At 35.9% G+C, this 24,262-nt stretch overlaps 1 protein-coding gene across 5 annotated transcripts in view; it reads left to right on the plus strand.

Moving 5' to 3' along the window:
- HECTD1 (HECT domain E3 ubiquitin protein ligase 1) overlaps positions 1 to 24,262 on the plus strand; it is a 91,635-nt gene that overhangs the window by 61,703 nt on the left and 5,670 nt on the right. The window contains exons 23-38 of one of the 5 annotated variants that reach the window (XM_082853258.1): positions 256 to 422; positions 517 to 693; positions 3,700 to 4,536; positions 5,227 to 5,448; positions 9,682 to 9,815; positions 10,686 to 10,808; positions 13,147 to 13,303; positions 16,585 to 16,807; positions 17,921 to 17,975; positions 18,417 to 18,599; positions 18,994 to 19,201; positions 19,286 to 19,371; positions 19,530 to 19,657; positions 21,200 to 21,401; positions 22,606 to 22,743; positions 23,005 to 23,612. In XM_082853258.1, the coding sequence (XP_082709384.1) occupies positions 256 to 422; positions 517 to 693; positions 3,700 to 4,536; positions 5,227 to 5,448; positions 9,682 to 9,815; positions 10,686 to 10,808; positions 13,147 to 13,303; positions 16,585 to 16,807; positions 17,921 to 17,975; positions 18,417 to 18,599; positions 18,994 to 19,201; positions 19,286 to 19,371; positions 19,530 to 19,657; positions 21,200 to 21,401; positions 22,606 to 22,743; positions 23,005 to 23,612 (3,648 nt within the window). The remainder of the gene's footprint in view (positions 1 to 255; positions 423 to 516; positions 694 to 3,699; positions 4,537 to 5,226; positions 5,449 to 9,681; positions 9,816 to 10,685; positions 10,809 to 13,146; positions 13,304 to 16,584; positions 16,808 to 17,920; positions 17,976 to 18,416; positions 18,600 to 18,993; positions 19,202 to 19,285; positions 19,372 to 19,529; positions 19,658 to 21,199; positions 21,402 to 22,605; positions 22,744 to 23,004; positions 23,613 to 24,262) is intronic. The other 4 variants (XM_082853259.1, XM_082853260.1, XM_082853261.1 and 1 more) reach the window with 4 other exon arrangements.

The raw sequence follows: 24,262 nt of genomic DNA on the forward strand, positions 1-24,262 counted from the left end.
TATTATTCATAAGTCATTTAATGTTATGAGTCAAATTAATAATATACATTTACACATTTCATTTTTAATTTATTTTCTTTACTGCTATTTTTCTCCTTTGATTTCTTGATTCTTGTGTAACAAACCGTTGACTGAACATGAAAGTTAGTTTACTTTTCATATAGTTTTCTATTATGTAACAAAATCTTCACCACCTTAAACATCTTTTTCATATGTTTAAAACATTACATAATATTTTCCCTAATACATTCACAGGTCAACAGCCACCTGGCCTCTTGATCCACCGAAGGATGAGAAACAAGGGTGGCGACATGTGAGAATTAAACAGATGGGGAAGAATGCTAGTGGCCAAACCCATTATCTCTCACTATCTGGATTTGAACTTTATGGCACTGTAAATGGAGTATGTGAAGATCAGCTAGGTAAAGAGATGAGAGTAGGTTTTTCTAACTTACTAAAACAATTATATTTATAAAAAGCGACTTTGTTTATATTTCTCTAATTTCTACCTTACAGGAAAAGCAGCTAAGGAAGCAGAAGCTAACCTTAGAAGACAGAGACGTCTAGTACGCTCCCAGGTACTGAAGTACATGGTTCCAGGGGCTCGTGTGATCAGAGGCCTTGATTGGAAATGGCGGGATCAGGATGGCAGCCCACAGGGAGAAGGCACCGTCACAGGAGAACTGCATAATGGTGAGTAGGTGCTTAGCATTTTTAGTGTAGAAATCGAGTATTTAAATAACAAAATATTTTTCTTTTGTTACTTTGGGGTAATTTATAAATTGACTAAATGTTCTAGGACTAAGTAGAAGAACTGATTTATTGGTTTTATGTTAAAAATGGGAAAAATCATTTATTTAGAAATAGGAAAAATTTTTAATTCTTAGGTTTTGACTCAAAACTTATTGCTAATATTTTGAAGTAATTAATAAGCTAGTATAAGGTGAATACCCTAAAGACACATTTTCTGCTGTTTTTATGTTTTTTTAGTTTATTATTCATAAGTTTCCATTGATTTTTATCTTAATTTCTTATGCTTTTCTTTATATTGTTGGCTTGACAAGAATCAGGGCAGAAGTTTTTGTTCAATTATGAGTCACATAGAAGAAAAAGCATTAACATTTATAGTTAAATATTTTTCAGTAAAGCATCGAACAAAAATTGTAGACTTTTCATTTATTAGTTAACTATAAGATATTTCACAATGTTTCACAGTCTACCAGTTTTTCCTTGGGGTAGGGGTTATTGTTTAAAATCAAGTTCATTTTTAACTTTTGATCTGTAGATTTTAAAGAAGTCCATACCCACTTAAATTGCTTTTAACTCCCAGAAGCAACTATAGTGGCTAGTTTTTTTTTTTTATAACTTAAAAGACTCACTTATTAGTGGATAATTTGCCTAACCAGTAGTGGGTTCTTACGAATTTTGCCTAGCATTAAAAAAAAAAGAAGAGTAAAATGTTTATATTCTCAACTTACACCAAATATTGAAAGAGACATAATAAAAGTGACAATGCTTAGGAGAATGACTAACATTTGATATCTTAACTATGTGATAAAGGCATTTATTTACTTAAACTATTTTTGGTTTTATTACGCTTAAGATTCTGTTCCTTAAATTACGTTACTAAATGCATTTCTGTATAGTCATACCCTAATTGCAGATCACTGTCATGATAGCAGGTTTATAGTGAGTGAGCATGTACGTAGCTGCCAAAATTCATTAAAAAAAAAAAAATAGCTGAATAATAATAGTCCCATTCAACTCAGAAATTTCCAATATTCTTGTTTTTAGGCATCTTAATGATACTTAGTTAACAGTCTATTCCCCCTAAATTATTTGACTTTTAAGTGTGTGAGCTAGTTAGAGATATGTGAATACAGCGTATTTTTCTTGGGCGGGAGTCAACTGAAGCAACTGGAATCTTAATTTCAGAATTTAGCATGTAAGAAAGGCTTATTTTACTGATTTGATAAATGTAACGAAGTCATACCTTAAAACCCTTATGCCATAGAGGGTTCTTAGCTTTCAAATACTTAAGCTAACCATTTCTAATAATGGCTAGTTATTTTTATCTATCTTTTGAGTATAAGAGGAGTTCAGAGTTTTGTATCTTTACACTTATGGATAGTGTGTATGTACCCTTTCTGAGTGATCAGTTTAAACACATTCTCAAGCATAATATGAATGGTTTACAGTTTTGAGTTATTTTTCTATGCTATATCAATTAAAGCTCTTTCCTTTCTAAAGAATCTTTATGTTGGTAGGAATACCCATTTTTTAATTTATTCCACAAATATGAGTGCCTGCTATGTAAAGGTACTTCGTTAGACTTCAGATACACAATGGTCAACAAAAAAGTATGACCCCCTGCTTTCTGGGTAAAACAGATAAATTTACAGTTACAGATTTTGATAAGTACTATGAAATAAGTTATCAGTATATTTTGGGACCAGTTAATACAATACAAATGTAATTTTTATTTGGGATTGGGATATGTTTTTGAACTTTTCCTTTTCTCACGCTTTTCCATGTTGCAGAAGAGATAGTTAAATGTTGGTTCTTCAGAGGTTATTTCAGCATACAGAATAAATTGAGGCAATTGAAATGTCATCTAAACTAGATTATGTAGATTTGGGGCAGTCAGTTTCCTCTCAAACAACTTGTATGCAGATAATGCCCACAGGTAATTCAGTATTACTTAAACCCCTCTGAGCCTCATCGTACACTTATATGAACTGGGCATGTGTGTGCGTGCGTGTGCGCATGCACGGGAGTATGTGTGTGTATGGGTAAAGTACTTTTATTTAAACTTTATAAAGACTTAGCACTTTACAAAAATAAATATTTTTATGTGTTTTTTTTCCTCTGAAGTAGTTAGCTTATAGCACTAAAATAAGATTGCAAAATTTCTATTAATTTTCTTTCTAATAGGCAATTTGTTTTGTTTTTGGAAGTTAATTACCATTTTTAAAAAAAGAATAAGTATCATTTTCCAAGCATAAGTAAACATAGATTTAATATTGTTATTCTCGTTAGTTCTTTTCACGTTATTAGCTTTATCACATAGGTTCTATCTAATAAAAGAGCCTAGCATACTTTTAAAATTTTGGTTTTAGAATTTTCTGCGCTTATTCAAATTTATTAAACTTAATCATAAGAGAACCAAATAACCACTGAACTTTGAGAACACAACCGAAATGCTAACTTAGTGTTATTTGAACTATAGTGACCTAGAATTTCTACAGTGATATATGAATATTTTGTCTGTCAATTATAGGATTTAGCCCAAACTTAGAAATTAATGGTTAAGCTAGCACTTTTTTCTATAAATAACATTTGACCACATAATCATATTTAGCAACTGAAAAAGCTTTTACTTAGACTTTATCTATACTTGCTGAAGTTGTAACATTTTACCATTTTTATCAGTCTTTTTACAATTTTTAACAGTTCTTCCCCTTAAAAGATACCCCAATAGATGTAAACATGACCCTTACATTTAGCATCACCAGAACAAACAGTTCAGAAATAAGAGAAATAGAAGGAAGGATTTAATTTTAGTTAGCAGACCTTAGATGACTAGAAATTCAGAGAAGTGCAGCACTGATGAAAAGCTGATCCCATATTGTGGAGCTACTGTCTGACACGCTCCTATCTGCTTTCTGCTGGGTCTCACAAACTCCTGTCCCTTTCCAGGCTGGATTGATGTCACCTGGGATGCTGGTGGCTCAAACTCTTACCGTATGGGCGCAGAAGGAAAATTTGACCTCAAGCTTGCACCAGGGTACGACCCTGATACAGTGGCATCACCCAAACCTGTTTCATCCACTGTTTCAGGCACAACGCAATCATGGAGCAGCTTGGTGAAAAACAACTGTCCAGACAAGACATCTGCTGCTGCAGGCTCCTCAAGTAGAAAAGGAAGCAGCAGTTCTGTGTGTAGCGTGGCCAGTAGCAGCGACATCAGCTTGGGTTCGACCAAAACGGAACGGAGATCAGAAATTGTAATGGAACACAGTATAGTTTCAGGAGCTGATGTCCATGAACCAATTGTTGTTCTTTCATCTGCTGAAAACGTCCCTCAAACAGAAGTAGGGTCATCTTCCAGTGCAAGTACCAGCACCTTAACAACGGAAATGGGAAGTGAAAATGCTGAAAGAAAGTTAGGCCCTGATAGTTCTGTTCGTGCTCCTGGGGAGTCTGGTGCAATATCCATGGGAATTGTTAGTGTTAGTTCTCCTGATGTTAGTTCAGTATCTGAGTTAACTAATAAAGAAGCAGCTTCACAACGGCCCCTTAGCTCTTCAGCAAGTAACAGACTATCAGTGAGTTCTTTGTTAGCTGCTGGGGCCCCTATGAGCTCTAGTGCAAGTGTTCCTAACCTGTCCTCAAGAGAAACATCTAGCTTGGAGAGTTTTGTAAGGAGAGTGGCAAACATAGCACGGACTAATGCCACGAACAACATGAATCTAAGCCGAAGCAGCAGTGATAACAACACTAATACTTTGGGGAGGAATGTGATGAGCACAGCAAGTAAGTGAGCTTTTCCTTATGGAACCCAATGCTTTTTCCACTCGGAGGGATGCAAAGTAGGATCTGTTCAAGTGGATTCTGGCTTCAGTCTTTAACTAGATCATTAACCATGTTAGATACAACTGTGTCAAATTTAGCACTTCAGGAATATGAGGTTAAGTTCTATAGAACTGTGATATTTTAAGAATTCTGATCAGGTGTGATAAAGAACCTCTTATTCTAAATAATAACACACTTCTGTTTTTCACTCTTCTGTGATAAATTGTTAAGTATGGTTGCAAGAGGAAATAGATGACTATTAAATATCATCAAAGTCAATTGAAATCAGAGCGTAATATTGGCATAGCTTTTACTTAGGTCCTGAATTGGTATTAGCTTCTGAAAGTTTTTAATTCTAATTAAAGCTACCAGTGGGTCAAAGTAATTCCCTTGGAAAATAACATTGGGAGTTATTTCATTGCCTGTTTCACTTATTTAAAAAGCTAGGCTTAACATTTTGAAAAACAATAATGCTATAAAAATAAGAATTTTTAGTTGGATTTCAGTTGGGTTCCCAAAGTTGTTGCTTTTCAGCCTTTTAATAATTGGTGTTTCATGACCTCATTCTTTTTCCTAAATATACAACGTAGTTTTTCTAAGGTTTATATGATCCTCCCTTTTTGTACTAATTTGCTTCATTTTTATCTTTAGCTTCTCCTCTTATGGGTGCTCAGAGTTTCCCTAATTTGACCACACCTGGTACTACATCAACAGTGACTATGTCAACATCCAGCGTCACTAGCAGCAGCAATGTAGCTACAGCAACAACAGCTTTATCAGTTGGTCAGTCATTAAGTAATACCTTGACCACCAGCCTCACATCCACCTCCAGTGAGAGTGACACAGGTCAGGAAGCAGAATATTCCTTATATGGTAAGTTATAGTTTACAATATTTAGATATTTGTATAGCGACGCTTTTATTACATTTTTCTCCTTGGTTATTTTTAACCTTTGATTAGAAAAGGATAATTCTCTCTTCTTACAAATGTGGCAGCTTCATATATGATGAAAAAACTCACAGTGATATGCAGGACTGTTAAGAAATTATCTGATTGTAAAAGACGTCTAGGAACTTTTTGTGTGTCATCCTTTTTTTGCCTTTTGTCACTAGTGAAGTTTTATTAGAAGAACCATAATAACAGAGATATTTGATACCTTTATCAGAGAAGAAAGAGTGTGATAGATTAATAAGCTTTGTAAATTGATAGTTCCTGTATGTTGTAATGTAAGAGGAAAAACACTCCTGTGTGTCTCCTGTACTTTTAATACTCATAGAATGCTTTACTTCTGGCACGTCGTTAGCACCAGATGTGTGTGAACTTTTCCCACATCAGCTCAATGTCTTAAAATTTAACTCAATTCTGACACTACCTACCTACCTGGAGATAGTATCAGATCCCGCAGGTTAAAGTCTTAGTTCCACAACACTAATCACAAGTCCAGATTGTCATCTGTGCTTCTGACTGACTGGCTATAAATTGGAAGTTTCCATGATTCCATCCTTGGGTTGGATTAATTTGCTAGAGTGGCTCACAGGACTCAGGAAAACATTTTATTTACTGGGTTACTGGTTTATTATAAAAAGGATATATAGGGAATTCCCTGGCGGTCCAGTGGTTAGGACTCCGTGCTTCCACTGCTGAGGCCCGGGGTTTGATCCCTGGTTGGGGAACGAAGATCCCACAAGCCGCGTGGTTCGGCCAAAAAAAAAAAAAAAACAGAGAGATATAACTCAGAACAGCCAGGTGGAAGAGATGCATAGGGTGAAGTCTGGAAGGGTCCCAAGCACAGGAACTTCTGTCCCCATGGAGTTTAGGGACCCTCCTGGTCTGTCAGTGTGTTCATGTCCACCAACCTGAAAGCTTTCTGAACCCCAGCCTTTTGGGGTTTTTTTTGAGGCTTCATGATTTAGGCACCATTAATTAAATTATTGGCCATTGGTGACTCAACCTCCAGCTCCTCTCCTCAGAGGTCTAAGGGGTGGGATGAAAGTTCCAACCCTCTACTTGTGGTTGGTTCCACTAACAACCAGTTCCATCCTTAGATTACCTTAGGGCTTTTTAAAAGTCTCATCAAACCAACTCTGGTTATGAATAACAAAAGACACCTCTATTGCTCTTATCTCTTAGGAAATTCCAAGAGTTTTAGGAACTCAGTGCCTAGAACAGAGGCGAAGACCAAATTTATTTTATTGTAAATCACAATATCACAACTATTACCAAAGTCTTTTGGAAATTATTCTTTATTTAGGTAACATTTGAATTTTTTTCAGATGAATTAATTTTTGCTTAGGGGTTTTATACATTATTATAGCTTCCATGGTATGTAGTCAGTGATAAAACCATTTGATTCAATTAAAATATATGTTTTTGATCATCTTATTTTATCTTATTAGAAAAGTAAAACTTTTTATAGAAAGGAAATGTAGAAGCAGATAAAATCATCTAGTTCATACCTTCCAGAGACAACCACTGTTGTCATTTAATACATATCATTTGATATATATGTTCTTCTGGTTTTTGTTTTTTTAAACAAAAAGGGATTCTGTCCTTTGCAGAAAGCTCTTTTCACTCAGTACATTGTGAAATATTTTCATATTGTTCGATGAGTTTCTACAACATGTGAAATGGCTGCCAAATATTCCTCTGTTTGTATGATCGTTATTTAATAAATCCCCCATTTTGGATATTTAAGCTACAGCTTTTCAGTACCATCAACACTGTTATGAATGAGCATCCTTGAATTGTATTTTTGTGTATTTCCTTAGGGTAAATTCCTATTGTTTTAGAATACCTTTTATCATACATCCTTGATCACCTGTTCTTTTTTCAAAATTACTTTTGTTAATTTAAAATAAAAGAAAATTTATGGGAAGATATATTTTAAGTACTATTTTATGTATACATCATTTTAATATGTTTTCCTCTTCTTTTCTGAGACTGGCCTCTCCTATTCCAAGCCAGGAATTGCATCTGATGTTCTGTGGTTTTAGGAAAAGTATTACATCTCTCTGTTTCTACTTTAGCTATTAAATATGTATATGGTAAAATGATGATGATTGTTACACCAAAGTATTGTAAATTCACTGAATAAACTTTTCTACTTTCATTTTTCTCATGGAGGCCTTCTGCTTCTCCCTGTTAATATGTTAACTTTAAGCTTTAGTTCTAAATCATGTGAAGGTTAAGAAAGTTGTGGGTATGCTAGTGGGAAAGAATATTGAAGAGTTAGGGCTACTGGTTGCCTTTTAAAAATTATTCTTTGGCGGTTAAAATTTCCTTTTCTACATTTCTAAAACTGGAGGACTCTTTGAGTGCTGCTATATGAAGGATCAGAGTAACATCTGCCTTATAAAATAATTTCTATATATGCAAACTTTGAGGGAAATGATTTGATTCTGTAATATGGTCAAATATATAAAATAAGGAGCTTTTTGAAAATATATGTATATATAATATTCTTATACTCTGATAAAAAAAGGGAAGATGAGTTAAACCTCTGACTTCAGTGAATTGTAACATATAGGAGGTGGAATTTATATATACATATATATTTTTTTCCTTTAAAAATAAACCAAAAAGTGGAATTGATTTATTTTGTATACTACCACATCATGTTCATGAGAACCACTGCCTAAATTGCAGGATGGCACTTTACGTATGTTAGGGGTAATATATTTTGTCAAATTTAAGATGCCATTAATTATGATTATCTTATGTCACTAAGGAAAAAATGTTGCCAATTTAGCTGTGAATATTCTGAAATCAGAATATGTCTCACAAGCAATGGCAAGTCACAGTAAAAGGCATTGAATTCTTAGTCCTATATAATTATTAGACTTAAAAAATTATATTTGGTTCAGAAATTTACAAATGCGAGTTTCTACTAAATAATTATAAATTGTTTTCTGGATGTTCTTTTGGAATATAGAGTATATATATATATATATATATATATATATATATAAAATATATATATTTTTTAATTCCATATCCAGTAAAAACTTACCTTGTTTTAGACCCATTATTCCTCTTTTTGTTTTCAGTTCCTGTGGGGAACAGTTTCTCAGCATCTTCATTGATGTGGGGCAATGTAAATTTGACCTTCTCTTTACTGAAGGGTGAAGGGAAGAGATCCTAAGAAGGAGGGAGACAAAAGGGATTCAAGTTTATTGAACTTTTTTATGTGCTAGATAATTTGCATAATATGAAAGATGGTACCTAACATTATTCCATAGTAAATAGACATTATCTTTAAGTAGTCATTATCATTAAGTATCTCCCCAGTCACATAGATAAACTCAGGTCTCTCTGATCGACTTAATTCTGTTCTTTTCCCTCATAAGATCTTTCACAGTTTATATTTATGTGTTCATTTGTTTACCTTTAAATGCCTCTCTGCCCTGTAAACTCCATGGGGGCTCAGACCCTGTTTATTTTGTTTACAACTGCATATACCTGGTGGCTAACGGAATTCGTGGCACATAGTAGGTACTCAACAGATAATTGTTGACAGAGCGAATGATTCCAGTGTTCACTTTACACCGTTTTATGTTTCCTGTGACTTGTGCAGAGAATAATGATAGGATTGTTTTTATTTTTTAACATACCCCATATTGTTGACCTTTTTAAAAATGATTTTGTAGATACAGACTTAGTTTATGACCATCCTTTTATCCCATGTTGTTTTCTGCCATGCTTGTGACTATTTACCATTGTTACTCATCCTTTATGTGTGGTGGTAGAAGAGTGTCAGTACTAGATGTGGCCTTTATACTTGTCCCTTTGGCATTTTACCTTTGTATTATAAAATCAATACTCGGGGCTTCCCTGGTGGCGCAGTGGTTGAGAGTCCGCCTGCCGATGCAGGGGACACGGGTTCGTGCCCCAGTCCGGGAAGATCCCACATGCCACAGGGCGGCTGGGCCCGTGAGCCATGGCCGCTGAGGCTGCGCGTCCGGAACCTGTGCTCCTCAATGGGAGAGGCCACAACAGTGAGAAGCCCGCATACCGCAAAAAAAAAAAAAAGAAAAATCAATACGCAAAGTTACTTTGTTATGCTTTGTTAATTCTGTTAAGAGGAAGATCGTTGGCTTTGTTTTCTAGATTTCCTTGATAGCTGCCGTGCCAGTACTCTGCTAGCTGAGCTAGATGATGATGAGGACTTGCCGGAGCCAGATGAGGAAGATGATGAAAATGAAGACGACAATCAGGAGGACCAAGAATACGAGGAGGTTATGGTAGAGAGAGTCCCCCATTCTCTCAACTAAGACAGGATGTTAATAACTGAAATGAGGAGAGGAAAAGCAAAGTCCTGGTTAAACTTTGAAACAAGCAATATGGCACCAGTATGAAAAATGTGGTTAATTAAGAAAAGCAGTTTTAATCTGAGCATTTATGACATTTTTTGAAAGAAAATAAATTGGTCATAGTTGAAAAACACTATGTCACATCTGATGTTTTCACAGGTTTTAAAGTGTGAAGAACTGCACTAATCCTAAAGAATATAATTTTCATGGTTCTTCCACAATAGTTATACTTAGAAATTTTTGGTACCTACTGTTTTGTAAGCAGTATCTGCATGTTATCTCATCAGTCCTTACACAGAACCTATGAGACAGAGACATAGAAAACATAATTTGCCCTTATTATTTAGAGTTAAGTAGAAAAGTAGGACTCAAGCTTAGGCAGTATGATCCAGAAATCTTAGTGTTTGATAATTGTGATTGTCTTCAAATTGAACTATTGCCTGAAAATGCCTTTTATTTTAACTTCTTGTATAATTTTTATTTCCCTTTATAAAATGTTACTAGATTAAAACATGTTTTTTCATAAGTTGAGTTATAGTGGGGTGGAGAACTCCAAAAAATGCTTTTAGTATATCTTGCTTAGAAAACATATAGAATATTAGCACATTTCTTGTGAAGGTTAGTATAGGATGCATGATGAATTTAAAACATTCACTTTGTAACTTTTATGTACATGGCTAATGAATATGAAGTTTTCTAATGACAGTTTTGGTAATATAGGTTTATAGTTCAGGTCAAGGCTGAATAGAGATACATATGGGTCAGATAATTAGACATGTCTCTTTACATTTTCTGTATCAGATTCTGAGACGTCCATCCCTGCAGCGTCGAGCTGGCTCCCGCTCTGATGTAACACACCATGCTGTCACCTCACAGCTACCACAGGTCCCAGCTGGAGCGGGGAGCCGACCTCTTGGGGAGCAGGTAATATCTTCATGTTTACCTTCTCTACAGTGTATTTTTTTCCCTTTTCACAGTAAAGCACAAACTAAAATGCCTAGAAAAATATACAGCAGGGGCAGGAAGCTACTAAATAGAGTTAACAAAAAGAAACTTGCCCAACTGCTTGGGTTCCATAGTCCAGATAGAGTCCATGATTGCTCTACCATAATGCATACAGGAATTTCTTACTTGAAACCTGCTCATCTTGGCCTTTGGGTGGCAGTAAACATATACTAAAATGGTTAACAGCTATTTTCTAAGTTTTCATAGTAGAGTAATAGAAGTATTAGTCTATTAACTAACATTTATCATTAATTAGGTGCTAGGCACTGTTTATGTATATTAACTAATTCGGTCCTTTCAACAACCCTTTGGGTTTTCACCTGAAAACCCAATTTTCAGGTGAAGTGATTGACCTTGGAGAGGCAGCAGTGAGCCGTGGCTTGAAGCAAGGTGTTAGTTCCCTGCCCAGGAATTGAACCTGGGTAGCCTGGATGAAAACCAGGAATCCTAGCCACCAGACCAGCAGGGACTAGAAGCTAGAAGCAAATTTTCCCTGGCTCTTGCCCCCGTTGAAAAATGCATTTCTTAAGGAGGCAAAAACTGTAAAAACAGGTACAAAGTTTATTATTAGAGACACAGCAGACAAGTGGGAGAGAACACAGAGAAACAGTTTGTTTAATTAAGACAGAAGCAAGGCAGAGATTCACACCTGGAGAGAAAGGGTGTGGGCGTCCCCCCTAAAGTCCCCCCTCTTTAAAGTAGTAAATCAGTGGTTAAGTCACTTATATAGGGCAGTTCTTCCGGGTCTTTGTTTATCCTTAGCCAATTACCTGGTTTCTGTTTCCACACCTGCCCTGCCCTAGGGCCCTCTCCAACATGTGTGCGCTACTTTTTTCCAAGATGGATTCCAGCCCAGAGGCCTATGGGGGGCCTTGGCATCACATATTATGGGGTGGTGCCTCCTCCTTTTTGACCCCCAAGGAGCCTTTCTGCGCATGTGCAGTGTCTCCCTTGCCCCAAGGATGGGAAATATGTGACCTCTTGATCTTTACTCAAACAGGGATTAGCCCCTCTCTGTCCCTGCTGTGACTGTTATCTTAGAGTGTCCTCAGGAGACAAAGCCTGGATATTTACCCTGTTTCTATTGTTATTTCTGTTTTGAATTACAAACAGGAGGCTGGTTTTAAATATCTAACCTTGAAGCCCACCTATCTCCTGTCTCAGGAATTGCAAACAGGAGGCTAGTTGTAAGTGTCCAGCCTGAAGCCCGTCTTTTTCTCGTCCCAAGAAATGTAAACAGGAGACCAGTTTTAAATGCCTAGCCTGGAGCCCATGTATCTCCTGCCTCATGATTACTAAAGATCACACATAGAAGTTTTGGATCCAGGATAAAAACCCAGACATTCTGGTTCCAGAGCTCTCAAATGTCAGTTTGATTTGTTATAAAGGTTAATTTCAATTAAGTGTTCAAAATATGGGGGGTCTATATGTGTACATTTAAGTATATAGATAATTATTATTTAAAAATTATTACATCAGACATTTACAATATTTACAATTCATTGATCTCTTTTTTGTTGATACAAAAAGTGAAGGAGAGGAGAAAATGTTCCTTAAAAAAACTTTTATTATGGAATTTTTCAAACATGCTAGAAGTAGAAAGAATAGTGCAGTGAATCCCCAAGAACCCATCATTTGACAGATCAACACTTTGTCGAACATGTTTGAACTATTTGCCCCATAGTAATTTAAAGCAACTTCCAAGCACTGTATCTGTTTTGTATGTAATTCAGTATGTAATACAGTTTACACTTTTTAAAAAAAAAAGCCTATTTATAAATAATTATACATTCACAGGAAGTTGCAAAGATCGAAGGGTCCTGTGTGCCCTTTGTCCAGTTTCTTCCAGTGGTTACATCTTACATAATTAGAGTACAGTATCAAAACCAGGAAGCTGGCATTGGTCCAATGTGTGTGTATGGTTCTTTGTCATTTTATCACATGTATAAATTTGTGTAACCATCACTAAAGCTACTTATCTTTTTTTGACTTTTCATTTAGCTTTATTACCAGATGTGTGACTCTTGAAATTTTAACCATACAGTGACTTACTTTTCATAAACTTAAATCAGTAAGAAATTTATGTATCTACATGTTTGGCTTATATTGTGCTTAAGAAATATGGTTGAATAAGAACATGTAATACCTATAGAGAGAAGTATTTGACATATACCTTATTTTATAGATAGCATATCACTTTAGCAATAATGAAGAGTTTTACCTTTTAATGTTTGTACGTGGAATTTTATTTTAATAGGAAGAAGAAGAGTATGAAACTAAAGGGGGACGCCGGAGAACATGGGATGATGATTATGTACTAAAGCGGCAGTTTTCAGCTTTGGTTCCTGCTTTTGATCCTAGACCTGGTCGTACTAATGTCCAGCAGACAACTGATCTAGAAATTCCACCCCCAGGTATACTATATTTTAGTTTTTGTGATTTAATTTTAATAGGTACCAAATAAAGTAGTACTGTATAGTTTTTTTTGTTTGTTTTTGCTTTTGCGGTACGTGGGCCTCTCACCGCCGTGGCCTTTCCCACTGCAGAGCACAGGCTCCGGACGCGCAGGCCCAGCGGCCATGGCTCACGGGCCCAGCCGCTCCGCGGCACGAACCCGCGTCCCCTGCATCGGCAGGCGGACTCTCAACCACTGCGCCACCGGGGAAGCCCAGTACTGTATAGTTTTAAAAAGTAGGGTACTACTTGTATATGCAGGTTATAAGTAAAAGGTTTCAGGAGAAACTATATATCAGCCATGCATCCTTAAAAAAATACAGACTTTTTTAAAAGGAGCAAATTACAGTATTTTATTTTATTTTTCATTGAAGTATAGTTGATTTACAATGTTGTGTTAGTTTCTGGTTTACAGCACTGTGATCCAGTTATACATATACGTATTCTTTTCCATATTCTTTCCATTATGGTTTATTACAGGATATTGAATATAGTTTCCTGTGCTATACAGTAGGACCTTGTTGTTTATATTTTATATGTAGTAGTTTGTATCTGTTAATCCCAAACTCCTAATTTATCCCTCCCCCACCACCTTTCCTCTTTGGTAACCATAAGTTTGTTTTCTGTATTTGTGAGTCTGTGTCTATTTCATAAATAAGTTCATTTGTATCACATTTTAGATTCCACATTATAACTGATATACAGTATTTGTCTTTCTCTGTCAGACTTACTTCCCTTAGTATGATAATCTCTAGGTCTGTCCATGTTGCTGCAAATGGCATTATTTCATTCTTTTTTATGGCTGAGTAGTATTCCATTGTGGATATATACACACCACATCTTTATCCATTCATCTGTCCATAGACATTTAGGTTGCTTCCATGTCTTGGCTATAAAATTATAGTATTTTAAAAACACACTGTGTTTTACATTTGTATAAACTTTAAAGCAAGGACTCATTTAAAGGTAGATAATTTGTATTGTTTTCTACTGGATCAAAATTGCTAAGCATTACTCCCATGCAGCTTTTACTTTGAAAAGCTATATAGTGGTTTTAGTTATGGCCTCCAGAGTCAGTCAGCCTGAGTGCCAGCTCCATCTCTTACAACTCTATTTTGGGTGTGGTAGGCACACTAATGGCCCCCTCCCAAAGATATGTAGGTCCTAACCTCTAGAATCTGTGAATATGTCACCTTAACGTGAGAAAAGAGACTTTGTAGAAGTGATTAAGAATCTTGAGATGGAGAAATTATCCTGTTTTTCTGGGTGAGCCCAATGTAATCACCAGTGCCCTCATAAGAGAGAAACAGGAGGGTCAGGGTCAGAGGAGATTTGACAACAGGAAGCAGCAATCACAGTGATGAGGGGCCATGAGTCAAGGAACATGGGAAGACTCTGGATGCTAGAAAAGGCAAGGAAATGGATTCTTCCCTAGAGCCTCCAAAAGGAACAAAGCCTTGCCCAACCCATTTTAGATTTCTGGCCTCTAGAATTATAAGATAACATATTTGTGTTGTTTTAAACCACTCAGTTGTGGTAATTTGTTATAGCAGCAATAGGAAACTAATACACTGGGCAAATCCCCTAATCTGTGTAAGCCTGGCTTTCCTCATCTCTTATATGGGGAAAATAAAGTCCTTGTTTGATAAGGTAGTTACAAGGTTTAAATGAGGTGAGATATGTAAAGTGTCTAGCATGGTACCTGATGTGTGTCTCAATAAATGTCAGCTATTGTAATCAGTATATTATCCTTCAAGAAGACTTATATGTTACTGTGGAATGTACTTATTACTTGATAAAAAGATACCTATGTTAAATATGAACATAAGTACAGTTTATAGTATAATGTGAGGTATGTGATGTAGTATGATGGTGAGAATGAGTATGAATCAAGATGTTCCAAGGTCCCTTCAAAAAGGAAAACCTAGGGCTTCCCTGGTGGTGCAGTGGTTGAGAGTCCGCCTGCCAATGCAGGGGACGCAGGTTCGTGCCCTGGTCCAGGAAGATCCCACATGCCGCAGAGCGGCTGGGCCAGTGAGCCATGGCCGCTGAGCCTGCGCGTCCGGAGCCTGTGCTCCGCAACAGGAGAGGCCACAACGGTGAGAGGCCCGCGTACCGCAAAAAAAAAAAAAGAAAACCTATCCTAGGGAGTATAAATAGGTACAGATTTTCGATAGAGTTCTTTAGCAATATATTTCATATTTTTACTACTACATATTGGTACTATAGAAGTATTGGCTCTGCACTCAGATGACTACAGAGGTATTCTTTAAAAATTGGAAATGACCTTCATTATATAACGGATATGGTTCAGTTAAAGTACAATGGGATGTCATGCAGTGTATAAAACAATACTTTATAAAACTATATCATGATATGAGGAAAAGATTCCTGAGATTAAAAAAAAGAGAGTACATCACTAAATACGTATGAAACTAATTGTATTTGTGTGTGTATGTGTGTGTTTACCTCATAACAGACTCATTCAATGCAAGCAAAAGGTTGATAAGTCTTTAACGGAGTATGTGGTTTTCTCTGTATGTAGTATTATTAATAATTTTCGTTTTCTCATTCATAAAAATAAAATGTTCTGAAATATACAATTCTCATGTATACCCTAATAAAAACTAGAGATTCTTATCATATGTATAAATTCTTCTCTAGTACACTGTCTTTAACCTAACTGTATTCTTCCCATTTTAAAAAAACAAAAATATTGAGGCCAGGAGAATCTTTTTTTTTTTTTTTTAATAAGATTGACACTAGCTATAGGGTTTTTTAAAATATATAAATAAATTTATTTATTTATTTATTTTGGGCTGCATTGAATCTTTGTTGCTGCGCAGGGGCTTTCTCTAGTTGCGGCGAGCCGGGGCGCATGTGTGGGCTTCTAGTTGCAGTGGCTTCTCTTGTTGCAGAGCATGGGCTCTAGGCACGTAGGCTTCAGTAGTTGTGGCTTGCGGGCTCTAGAGCTCAGGCTCAGCAGTTGTGGTGCATGGGCTTAGTTGCTCCGCAGCATGTGGGATCTTCCCTGACCAGGGACCAGGGCTCGAACCCGTGTCCCCTGCATTGGCAGGTGGATTCTTAACCACTCTGCCACCAGGGAAGTCCCCAGGAGAATCTTAAGTAGCTGATATATGGCAGAAACGTTCAGATTTCATGTAACCTGTCTCTTGGTGCAGTGCTCTTTCTGGACTGCTTATTTTAGTGTAAGTGTTTTTCTTATCTTCCATATTTTTAGGAACACCTCATTCAGAGCTCTTGGAAGAAGTTGAATGTACTCCGTCACCTCGATTAGCCCTCACTTTGAAAGTAACAGGTCTTGGAACAACTCGTGAAGTTGAATTACCACTCACTAATTTCAGATCAACCATCTTTTACTATGTACAGAAATTGCTTCAGTTGTCGTGTAACGGCAATGTGAAATCAGATAAACTTAGGCGTATTTGGGAGCCAACATACACGTAAGAGATTTTAATTTAATGTTTTAAGTAGATATTTTCATAGTGTATGAGCCAAGAAATATTTTCTATATTTTGTATTATAGGAACAGAAAAGATTTAGTTCTCTTGGTTTACAGGAATAGATAAGAGCATTTCTGACTCCTGATGGAGAAAGGTTAAAGCTTACAACTGGGAGGAACTTTAGAAATAATCTAGACTAGCTCCTTATGTAATAATTGTTGAACTCTTTGACTGGGATTGTGTATGAAGTAGTAAATGTTTTCTGTTATTTGCTTTGGGGTCTGTGAGTTAAACCTACCTCTCTTTGTTCATTCATTTATTCATTCACTAAATAATATCAATGACCTTGGGCAAATTTATTTAACATTTTAGTACCTCGTTTTCTAATCTGTAAAATGAGAGTGGTTGTGAGGAATCAATGAATTAATATATGTAAAATAGATTCAGTACTGTATGAGATGTAGAGGGTGCTCAGTAAGTATTACCTATAATAATATTTGTTATGTAATAATATAAATAATTTAATATTATAAATAATTATATCATAGTCATCCTATGTAACTTCACTTTTCTTAGTTTATTTTTCCGATATTCTCTTAACGTCACTAATAATCTTAGATAATGTCCAATAAAGTAATGTAGGTTTTTCTGAGATAGAACAGAAGGTCTTCATGGCATTCTCGTCCTTCAGTTTTTATTGGAATATTAAATTTGATCTCAACCGCCTCTTGGTCCTTGTTATTCTTATCCTTCTTTCCATCTAGACACAGATGCAGACACATCTTATTTTATTTTTACAACAATGTATGAAAGTTATAAGAGATGGCATGTTACTTCATATCTTTAAAAGTTCTAGGTTTGATATATGCTTTCTTCTTAATAATGCTCGATTTATAAACCATAACTCTTTCAGGAATATGATTTCCACTATTCCCTATGTTTAACAAATGAATATTTTTTCTTATAAATTCTCCCTGAGTTCAGTATTTCATGTAAGCATATAGCTAATGAATGTCCTCATTCATACATGTTTTTAAAGAATTGAAGGCTTATTAGAAATAACCACAAATCATTTGATTTATGAATTAACTTGAATAATATCTTCATATTTAGAATTATGTACAGAGAAATGAAAGATTCTGACAAAGAAAAGGAAAATGGAAAAATGGTAAGTTATTTTTAGGAAATGAGTCTTGCTCTTGGCTACTTAGTAAAAGAAAAACTAACGCTGTGTTTCAATTGAACAATTAAGGGAGAAATCAGCAACATGGGATTTTTTTTTTTTTTCTTTTTTTTTGCGGTACGCGGGCCTCTCGCTGTTGTGGCCTCTCCCGTTGTGGAGCACAGGCTTTGGACACGCAGGCTGAACAGCCACGGCTCACAGGCCCAGCCGTTCAGCGGCATGTGGGATCTTCCCAGACCGGGGCGCGAACCCGTGTCCCCTGCATCGGCAGGCGGACTCTCAACCACTGCGCCACCAGGGAAGCCCAACATGGGATTCTTTAGACTAGGTTAAATGCATGATCTTAAAGCTACCTTATGTAATGCATGTGAAGTAGCATAAACTTTATAATCAGGAAAGGCCAACATTTCGTTTTTCCTGTTGTAGGGTTGTTGGTCTATAGAGCATGTGGAACAGTATCTTGGCACTGATGAATTACCAAAGAATGACTTGATAACCTACCTGCAGAAGAATGCAGACGCCGCTTTCCTGCGCCACTGGAAATTAACTGGCACTAATAAAAGTATTAGGAAAAACAGAAATTGTTCTCAGCTCATAGCTGCATATAAGGTATATATTGGCATCAAAACACTATTTTGATTGGGAATGGCTTTGTGCTTTGCAGCTTTTTAAATATTCTTGAGGAAAAGCAGTTCATTGGGACATACTAAAAAAAAGAAGTTGAATTAACATTGTTAATATGACAATGCTAAAATTTCAAATATGGTTTGTGGCATTGGATCTAAATACGTAGTTTTAACTGTGGCTTTTAGTGGTTATATTTTGATAATTTTCTTGGTTTAGAACAAAGCTTGGTTAAGCTTTGACTTGGGTGATACTGTTTTTATTTTAAAAGAAGGCAATTCTTTGAAGAATTCCAGCCTTTTCACATTAATACTAATAGGATGATATATTGCTTTTCTTGAAAATGATTAATGGCTAGTTTTCCTAATTGTTTCTTTAGGATTTTTGTGAGCATGGAACAAAGTCTGGGTTAAACCAGGGGGCCATTTCTACTCTTCAAAGTAGTGATATTCTTAATTTGACAAAAGAACAACCTCAGGCCAAAGCAGGCAATGGACAGAATTCTTGTGGAGTAGAAGATGTCCTTCAGCTTCTGCGTATTCTGTATATAGTTGCAAGTGACCCTTATTCAAGAATATCCCAAGAAGGTCTGTAAGAAGCCTTGTTTCGTTTCTGTGGCATTTTTAAAAGCGAGTCAGTTTATATTTTTATTAATTTTATTACTTTTACAGAAGGTGATGAGCAGCCTCAGTTTACTTTTCCACCAGATGAATTCACTAGCAAAAAAATCACAACAAAAATTTTGCAGCAGATTGAGGTAATAAAACCAGATATTTGAACTCTTCAATCTGTTGGACTTTGAATGTATTGCCTCTCCTTCCTTTTCTACCTCACGCCATCTCTCCTGTTAAGAATTCACTCCTTTTTGTCTTTTTTCATAATTGCTTTAAGACATTGTTATTTGTTAATTTGCAGGAGCCATTGGCATTGGCAAGTGGGGCTCTGCCAGACTGGTGTGAACAGTTAACCAGCAAGTGTCCTTTTCTAATACCATTTGAAACTAGACAGCTGTATTTCACATGTACAGCATTTGGTGCATCAAGGTAGGAGGTGTATCATTTTACATTTTTAGAATAAATGTGTTTTTAAATGTTTTATATAAGCTCAAAATGTACATATATACTTTATATCAAGATTGATGAAGGGAATATATTGTTTTCTCGTAAAGAGTTGTCGACATTTGGGAATTCCCTGGTGGTCCAGTGGTTTAGACCCCATACTTTCATTGCCAAGGGCATGGGTTCAATTCCTGGTGGGGGAACGAAGATCCCGCAAGCTGTGAGGTATGGCCCAAAAAAAAAAAAAAAAAGTTGTCAACATATAAACATTTTTTGATTTCCAGTTGGATATAAGCTCTCTTGAAGCAGTGTGGATTGAAGTACTGTGTTTTCCATTAGCTAGCATTTATTGTACAGTATTTAAGCGGCTTACATAAATTATTAGTTGCTGAAATTCCCAAGAATACAAAATTTAATGCTTGCAAATAGCTTTGATAACATTAAAATATATCTTCTGGCCATTATTTTTCTCTTACTACCATCTAACATACCATTTTACTTCTTTTTGTGTTTCTGTCTCCTTCACTAGATGAAAGTTTCATGAGGGCAGGAATTTCTGGCAGTTTTGTTCACTGCTCTAGCTGCAGTGTACAGCACGTTGTAGGTGCTCGGTAAATATTTGTTGAGTGATTGAATACCCAGAGTACTTTCAAAGTAGATGTAGAAAAGTTATAATTTAAATGGAGCTGCCTGTTGCCCTTAGTTACATTGTTGGACCATTTCATATCATTTACGAAGCATTTGCACACATAGCACTATAGGCCTGCTGTGATTAATGGCATTGGTTATGACTTTTATTTTATATGTGTGGGTTTGTTTTTTTTTGTTTTTGGGGTTGTTTTTTTTTTTTTCCAATTTTTAAAAAAAAATTTGGCTGCACCACACAGCTTGCAGGATCTTAAGTTCCCTGACCAGGTATTGAACACGGGCCATGGCAGTGAAAGCCCCAAATCCTAACCACTAGACCACTAGGTAACTCCCTGATTTTTATAGATGAGGAAACTGATTCTCAAAGTACATAGCTGATTGGCCTGAGAGTACCAAAAAAATTGTAGCACACATGAGAGTAGATCTTTCATCTTCTTATTCTTAATTCAAGATTCTTTCTCCCATCCTAGATGGGTTAACTCTGCATTGTTAAAAAGAAAATGTTTCAAAATCACAACACTGTTTCTGTGTTGGCTTTCAGTTTGTATCACAGTAATAAAGATAGCTTAACCATTTTTTACATTCTCTGATTTAGGAAATGTTTATATTTTATGTATTATGAGTTTGTCTATATTTTTATGTGTTGTGTGGGATTGGACCACAGACCTTTATTTTGATCTGTTAATTGCTAAAGTAAAAAGGGAAAACATAGACTCAGTATTTTCTCAGTTTGTTTAAGGAAATAATATTAGTATATTTTATCATCTGATAAAATACTATTTTTAAAAAATTCTTAAATCTTTGAATTTTGTTGCTGGTTTAGTAGTACATTCAGCTGTTGCTGTATGCTACAGCTACATAGGTATTTTTCTATTTCAGAGCAATAGTGTGGTTACAAAACCGACGTGAGGCCACTGTGGAAAGAACAAGGACCACAAGTAGTGTAAGGCGAGATGATCCTGGAGAGTTTCGTGTTGGTCGTCTCAAGCATGAAAGAGTGAAAGTTCCACGTGGTGAATCACTGATGGAGTGGGCTGAGAATGTCATGCAAATACATGCAGATCGGAAATCAGTTCTTGAGGTACTTCTATATAATTTCTTGTAGTGTGCAGGACTGACAATTAGAGAACCAGTCTGTGTCTTCCACCACATAAAAAACTGCATTAGATAGAAGTGTAGATGGATTTCTCTGCCCTCTGTGCAAAGGCCTTCTCCTCTGGCAGAGCATCTTTCATAAGAGGATGTCAGCTCACCTCCTCAGGGGTCAGGATCTCGTGGCTTAATGAGCAGCAAAGAATATCTTCACTCATGAAGATATTGAGAGATGTTGTAGCAAATGGCGGTAAGAAATTCAATATATTTACTGCAGAAATGTTATTCTGGGCATTGTTGATTATATCCTATATACATATTATTCCTTATATATGAGAGGCAAGGAAAGAAATACCTCTCCTGTCACAGATGTCAGCCACCTGGTTTGTTTGTTTTTGGATCACAGACTGATTATGATAAATACAATACATCTCTAGAAAATTTATAAGGCTTATGGTTTTCACTTTAAAATTTCTGTGCCTGGGACTTCCCTGGCGGCCCAGTGGTTAGGACCCCGTGCTTCCACTGCAGGGAGCACAGGTTCAATCCCTGTCTGGGGAACTAAGATCCGCATGCCGCCAGTTCACCCCCACCCCACCCCCCAAAAAAAGAATTTTCTGTGCCTTCATCTTATTCTTCTTACCCATATAGTCCTCTAACACAGATAATTCTCAATTATTATTATTTTTTTAACATGCACTGTGTGTTTTTGTAAGCTGCCTCAAATAATTTTTGGAATATATGGAGTATGGATAAAAAACCTTTAAAGCGATTGCCTAAAGTCAGAAATAAGTGGAAGAGTTTAGGTTTTGGTGTCACATAGACACGCTTGCGGATGCACACACACATAAATCTGTATACCATCATTTCCTCAAGCAAATGATATATAACCTCTTTATCTGAAATTTGGTTTCCTTTGGTATGAAAAGGACATGATAATTTATTTTGTAGGTTTGTTGCGAGAAGTAAGTTGATGTATGGACAATGCTCACCACGGTGTCTAAATATGGAATAGCGTACAACAAATCAAATTTCTCTTTAGAAAAACTGGAATAAAAACTTCTGTGTGGCTTATATTATACTGCTACTGTAAAAAAAAGTATATTACAGTAGGACTGGATTTTGGCAAGAATGGGATCATTAAAAAATTTTTTAAGCTTACTTTCCCCCATAATTTATTTGTTCATGTTTAGGTTGAATTTTTAGGAGAAGAAGGAACTGGCTTGGGGCCCACATTAGAATTTTATGCTCTGGTGGCAGCAGAATTCCAGAGAACTGATTTGGGAGCTTGGCTTTGTGATGATAACTTTCCAGATGATGAATCTCGTCATGTAAGATATACTTCCCATTTTGTGATTTGATTTGCGATTCTGCTTTTAGAAAGTTAAAAATCAGTTATGCTTCCAGAATGTAAGCCAGGTTTTCTGACTCTACTTTTATTATTGAATAATCCTGATACTATTAAAATGCTTTTAAAAGGTAAAATTTAGTCTATAAAATGTGTTTATAGATACTTTTAGATAGCTGAATTAAGATGTTTAATGTTTATGGATCTTTTCATTTTTTTTGCATTTCTCCCTCTAAAAAATTAGGTCGATCTTGGAGGTGGATTGAAACCTCCTGGATACTATGTTCAGAGATCATGTGGACTGTTTACAGCTCCATTTCCACAAGATAGTGATGAGCTCGAAAGGATCACAAAACTCTTTCATTTCCTTGGAATTTTCTTGGCCAAATGCATTCAAGACAATAGACTTGTGGATTTACCTATTTCTAAACCTTTCTTTAAACTTATGTGTATGGGTGACATTAAAAGCAATATGAGTAAACTGATTTATGAGTCACGAGGTGATAGAGACTTACACTGTACTGAAAGTCAGTCTGAAGCCTCTACAGAAGAAGGTCATGATTCACTCTCAGTAGGAAGCTTTGAAGAGGATTCAAAATCAGAATTTATTCTAGATCCCCCCAAACCAAAACCCCCAGCTTGGTTTAATGGAATTTTAACTTGGGAAGACTTTGAACTAGTAAACCCACACAGAGCCAGATTTTTAAAAGAAATTAAAGACCTTGCTATCAAGAGGCGCCAGATTTTAAGCAATAAAGGTCTTTCTGAAGATGAGAAGAACACAAAATTACAAGAACTAGTGCTGAAGAATCCATCAGGTTCTGGGCCTCCACTTAGCATAGAGGATTTAGGGTAAGCTTTATGTGTGTGTGTGTGTATATATATATATATATATATATATATATATATATACTCTTCAACCTAATGGATGAATAAATTCTAAAGCTTTTGTTCCTTTGTCTTCACTGATTTGCAATATATGAATATACAGTCTGTTAACAATAATAAGATGCTATAGGAAATATCGATTTTTGATTTGATCCTTTGATTTGTTAATATTATAAAGAGAGCACTCAGAATACCACAATATAGTTTATTAATCATCAGACATCTGAAAGATTATCTGATTTATCAAATGTGATAACTATATATATCTTGTGTAAACAGTCCAAAGCCAATAATATTTTGACAAATTCATTAGCTAATTGATATATATAGCCTACTTGAAAAACCTCAGAATAGTTTGCTTTGTATGTAAGCCTTATCCCCAGTGGCTGCATTAACTAACTCAGATGCTGTAGATCTTTTGATAAAATTCTATTAATTTATATATGTGTAATTATTATACCCTTGGTATGTTAAACTGTGATTTTGGATTGACTACGAGGCTTTGCTGTCGTTTTTTTCCTTCCTTCCTTCCTTCTTTCTTTGATGATAACATTGAGAAGTTGTGTTTGATAAGTTGTTCATATGTTCAAGGTTTGACTTGAGGCGGGGGTAAA

Source organism: Leucopleurus acutus, assembly GCF_964270905.1.
Source record: "Leucopleurus acutus genome assembly, chromosome: 1".
Classification (NCBI taxonomy): Eukaryota; Metazoa; Chordata; class Mammalia; order Artiodactyla; family Delphinidae; genus Leucopleurus; species Leucopleurus acutus.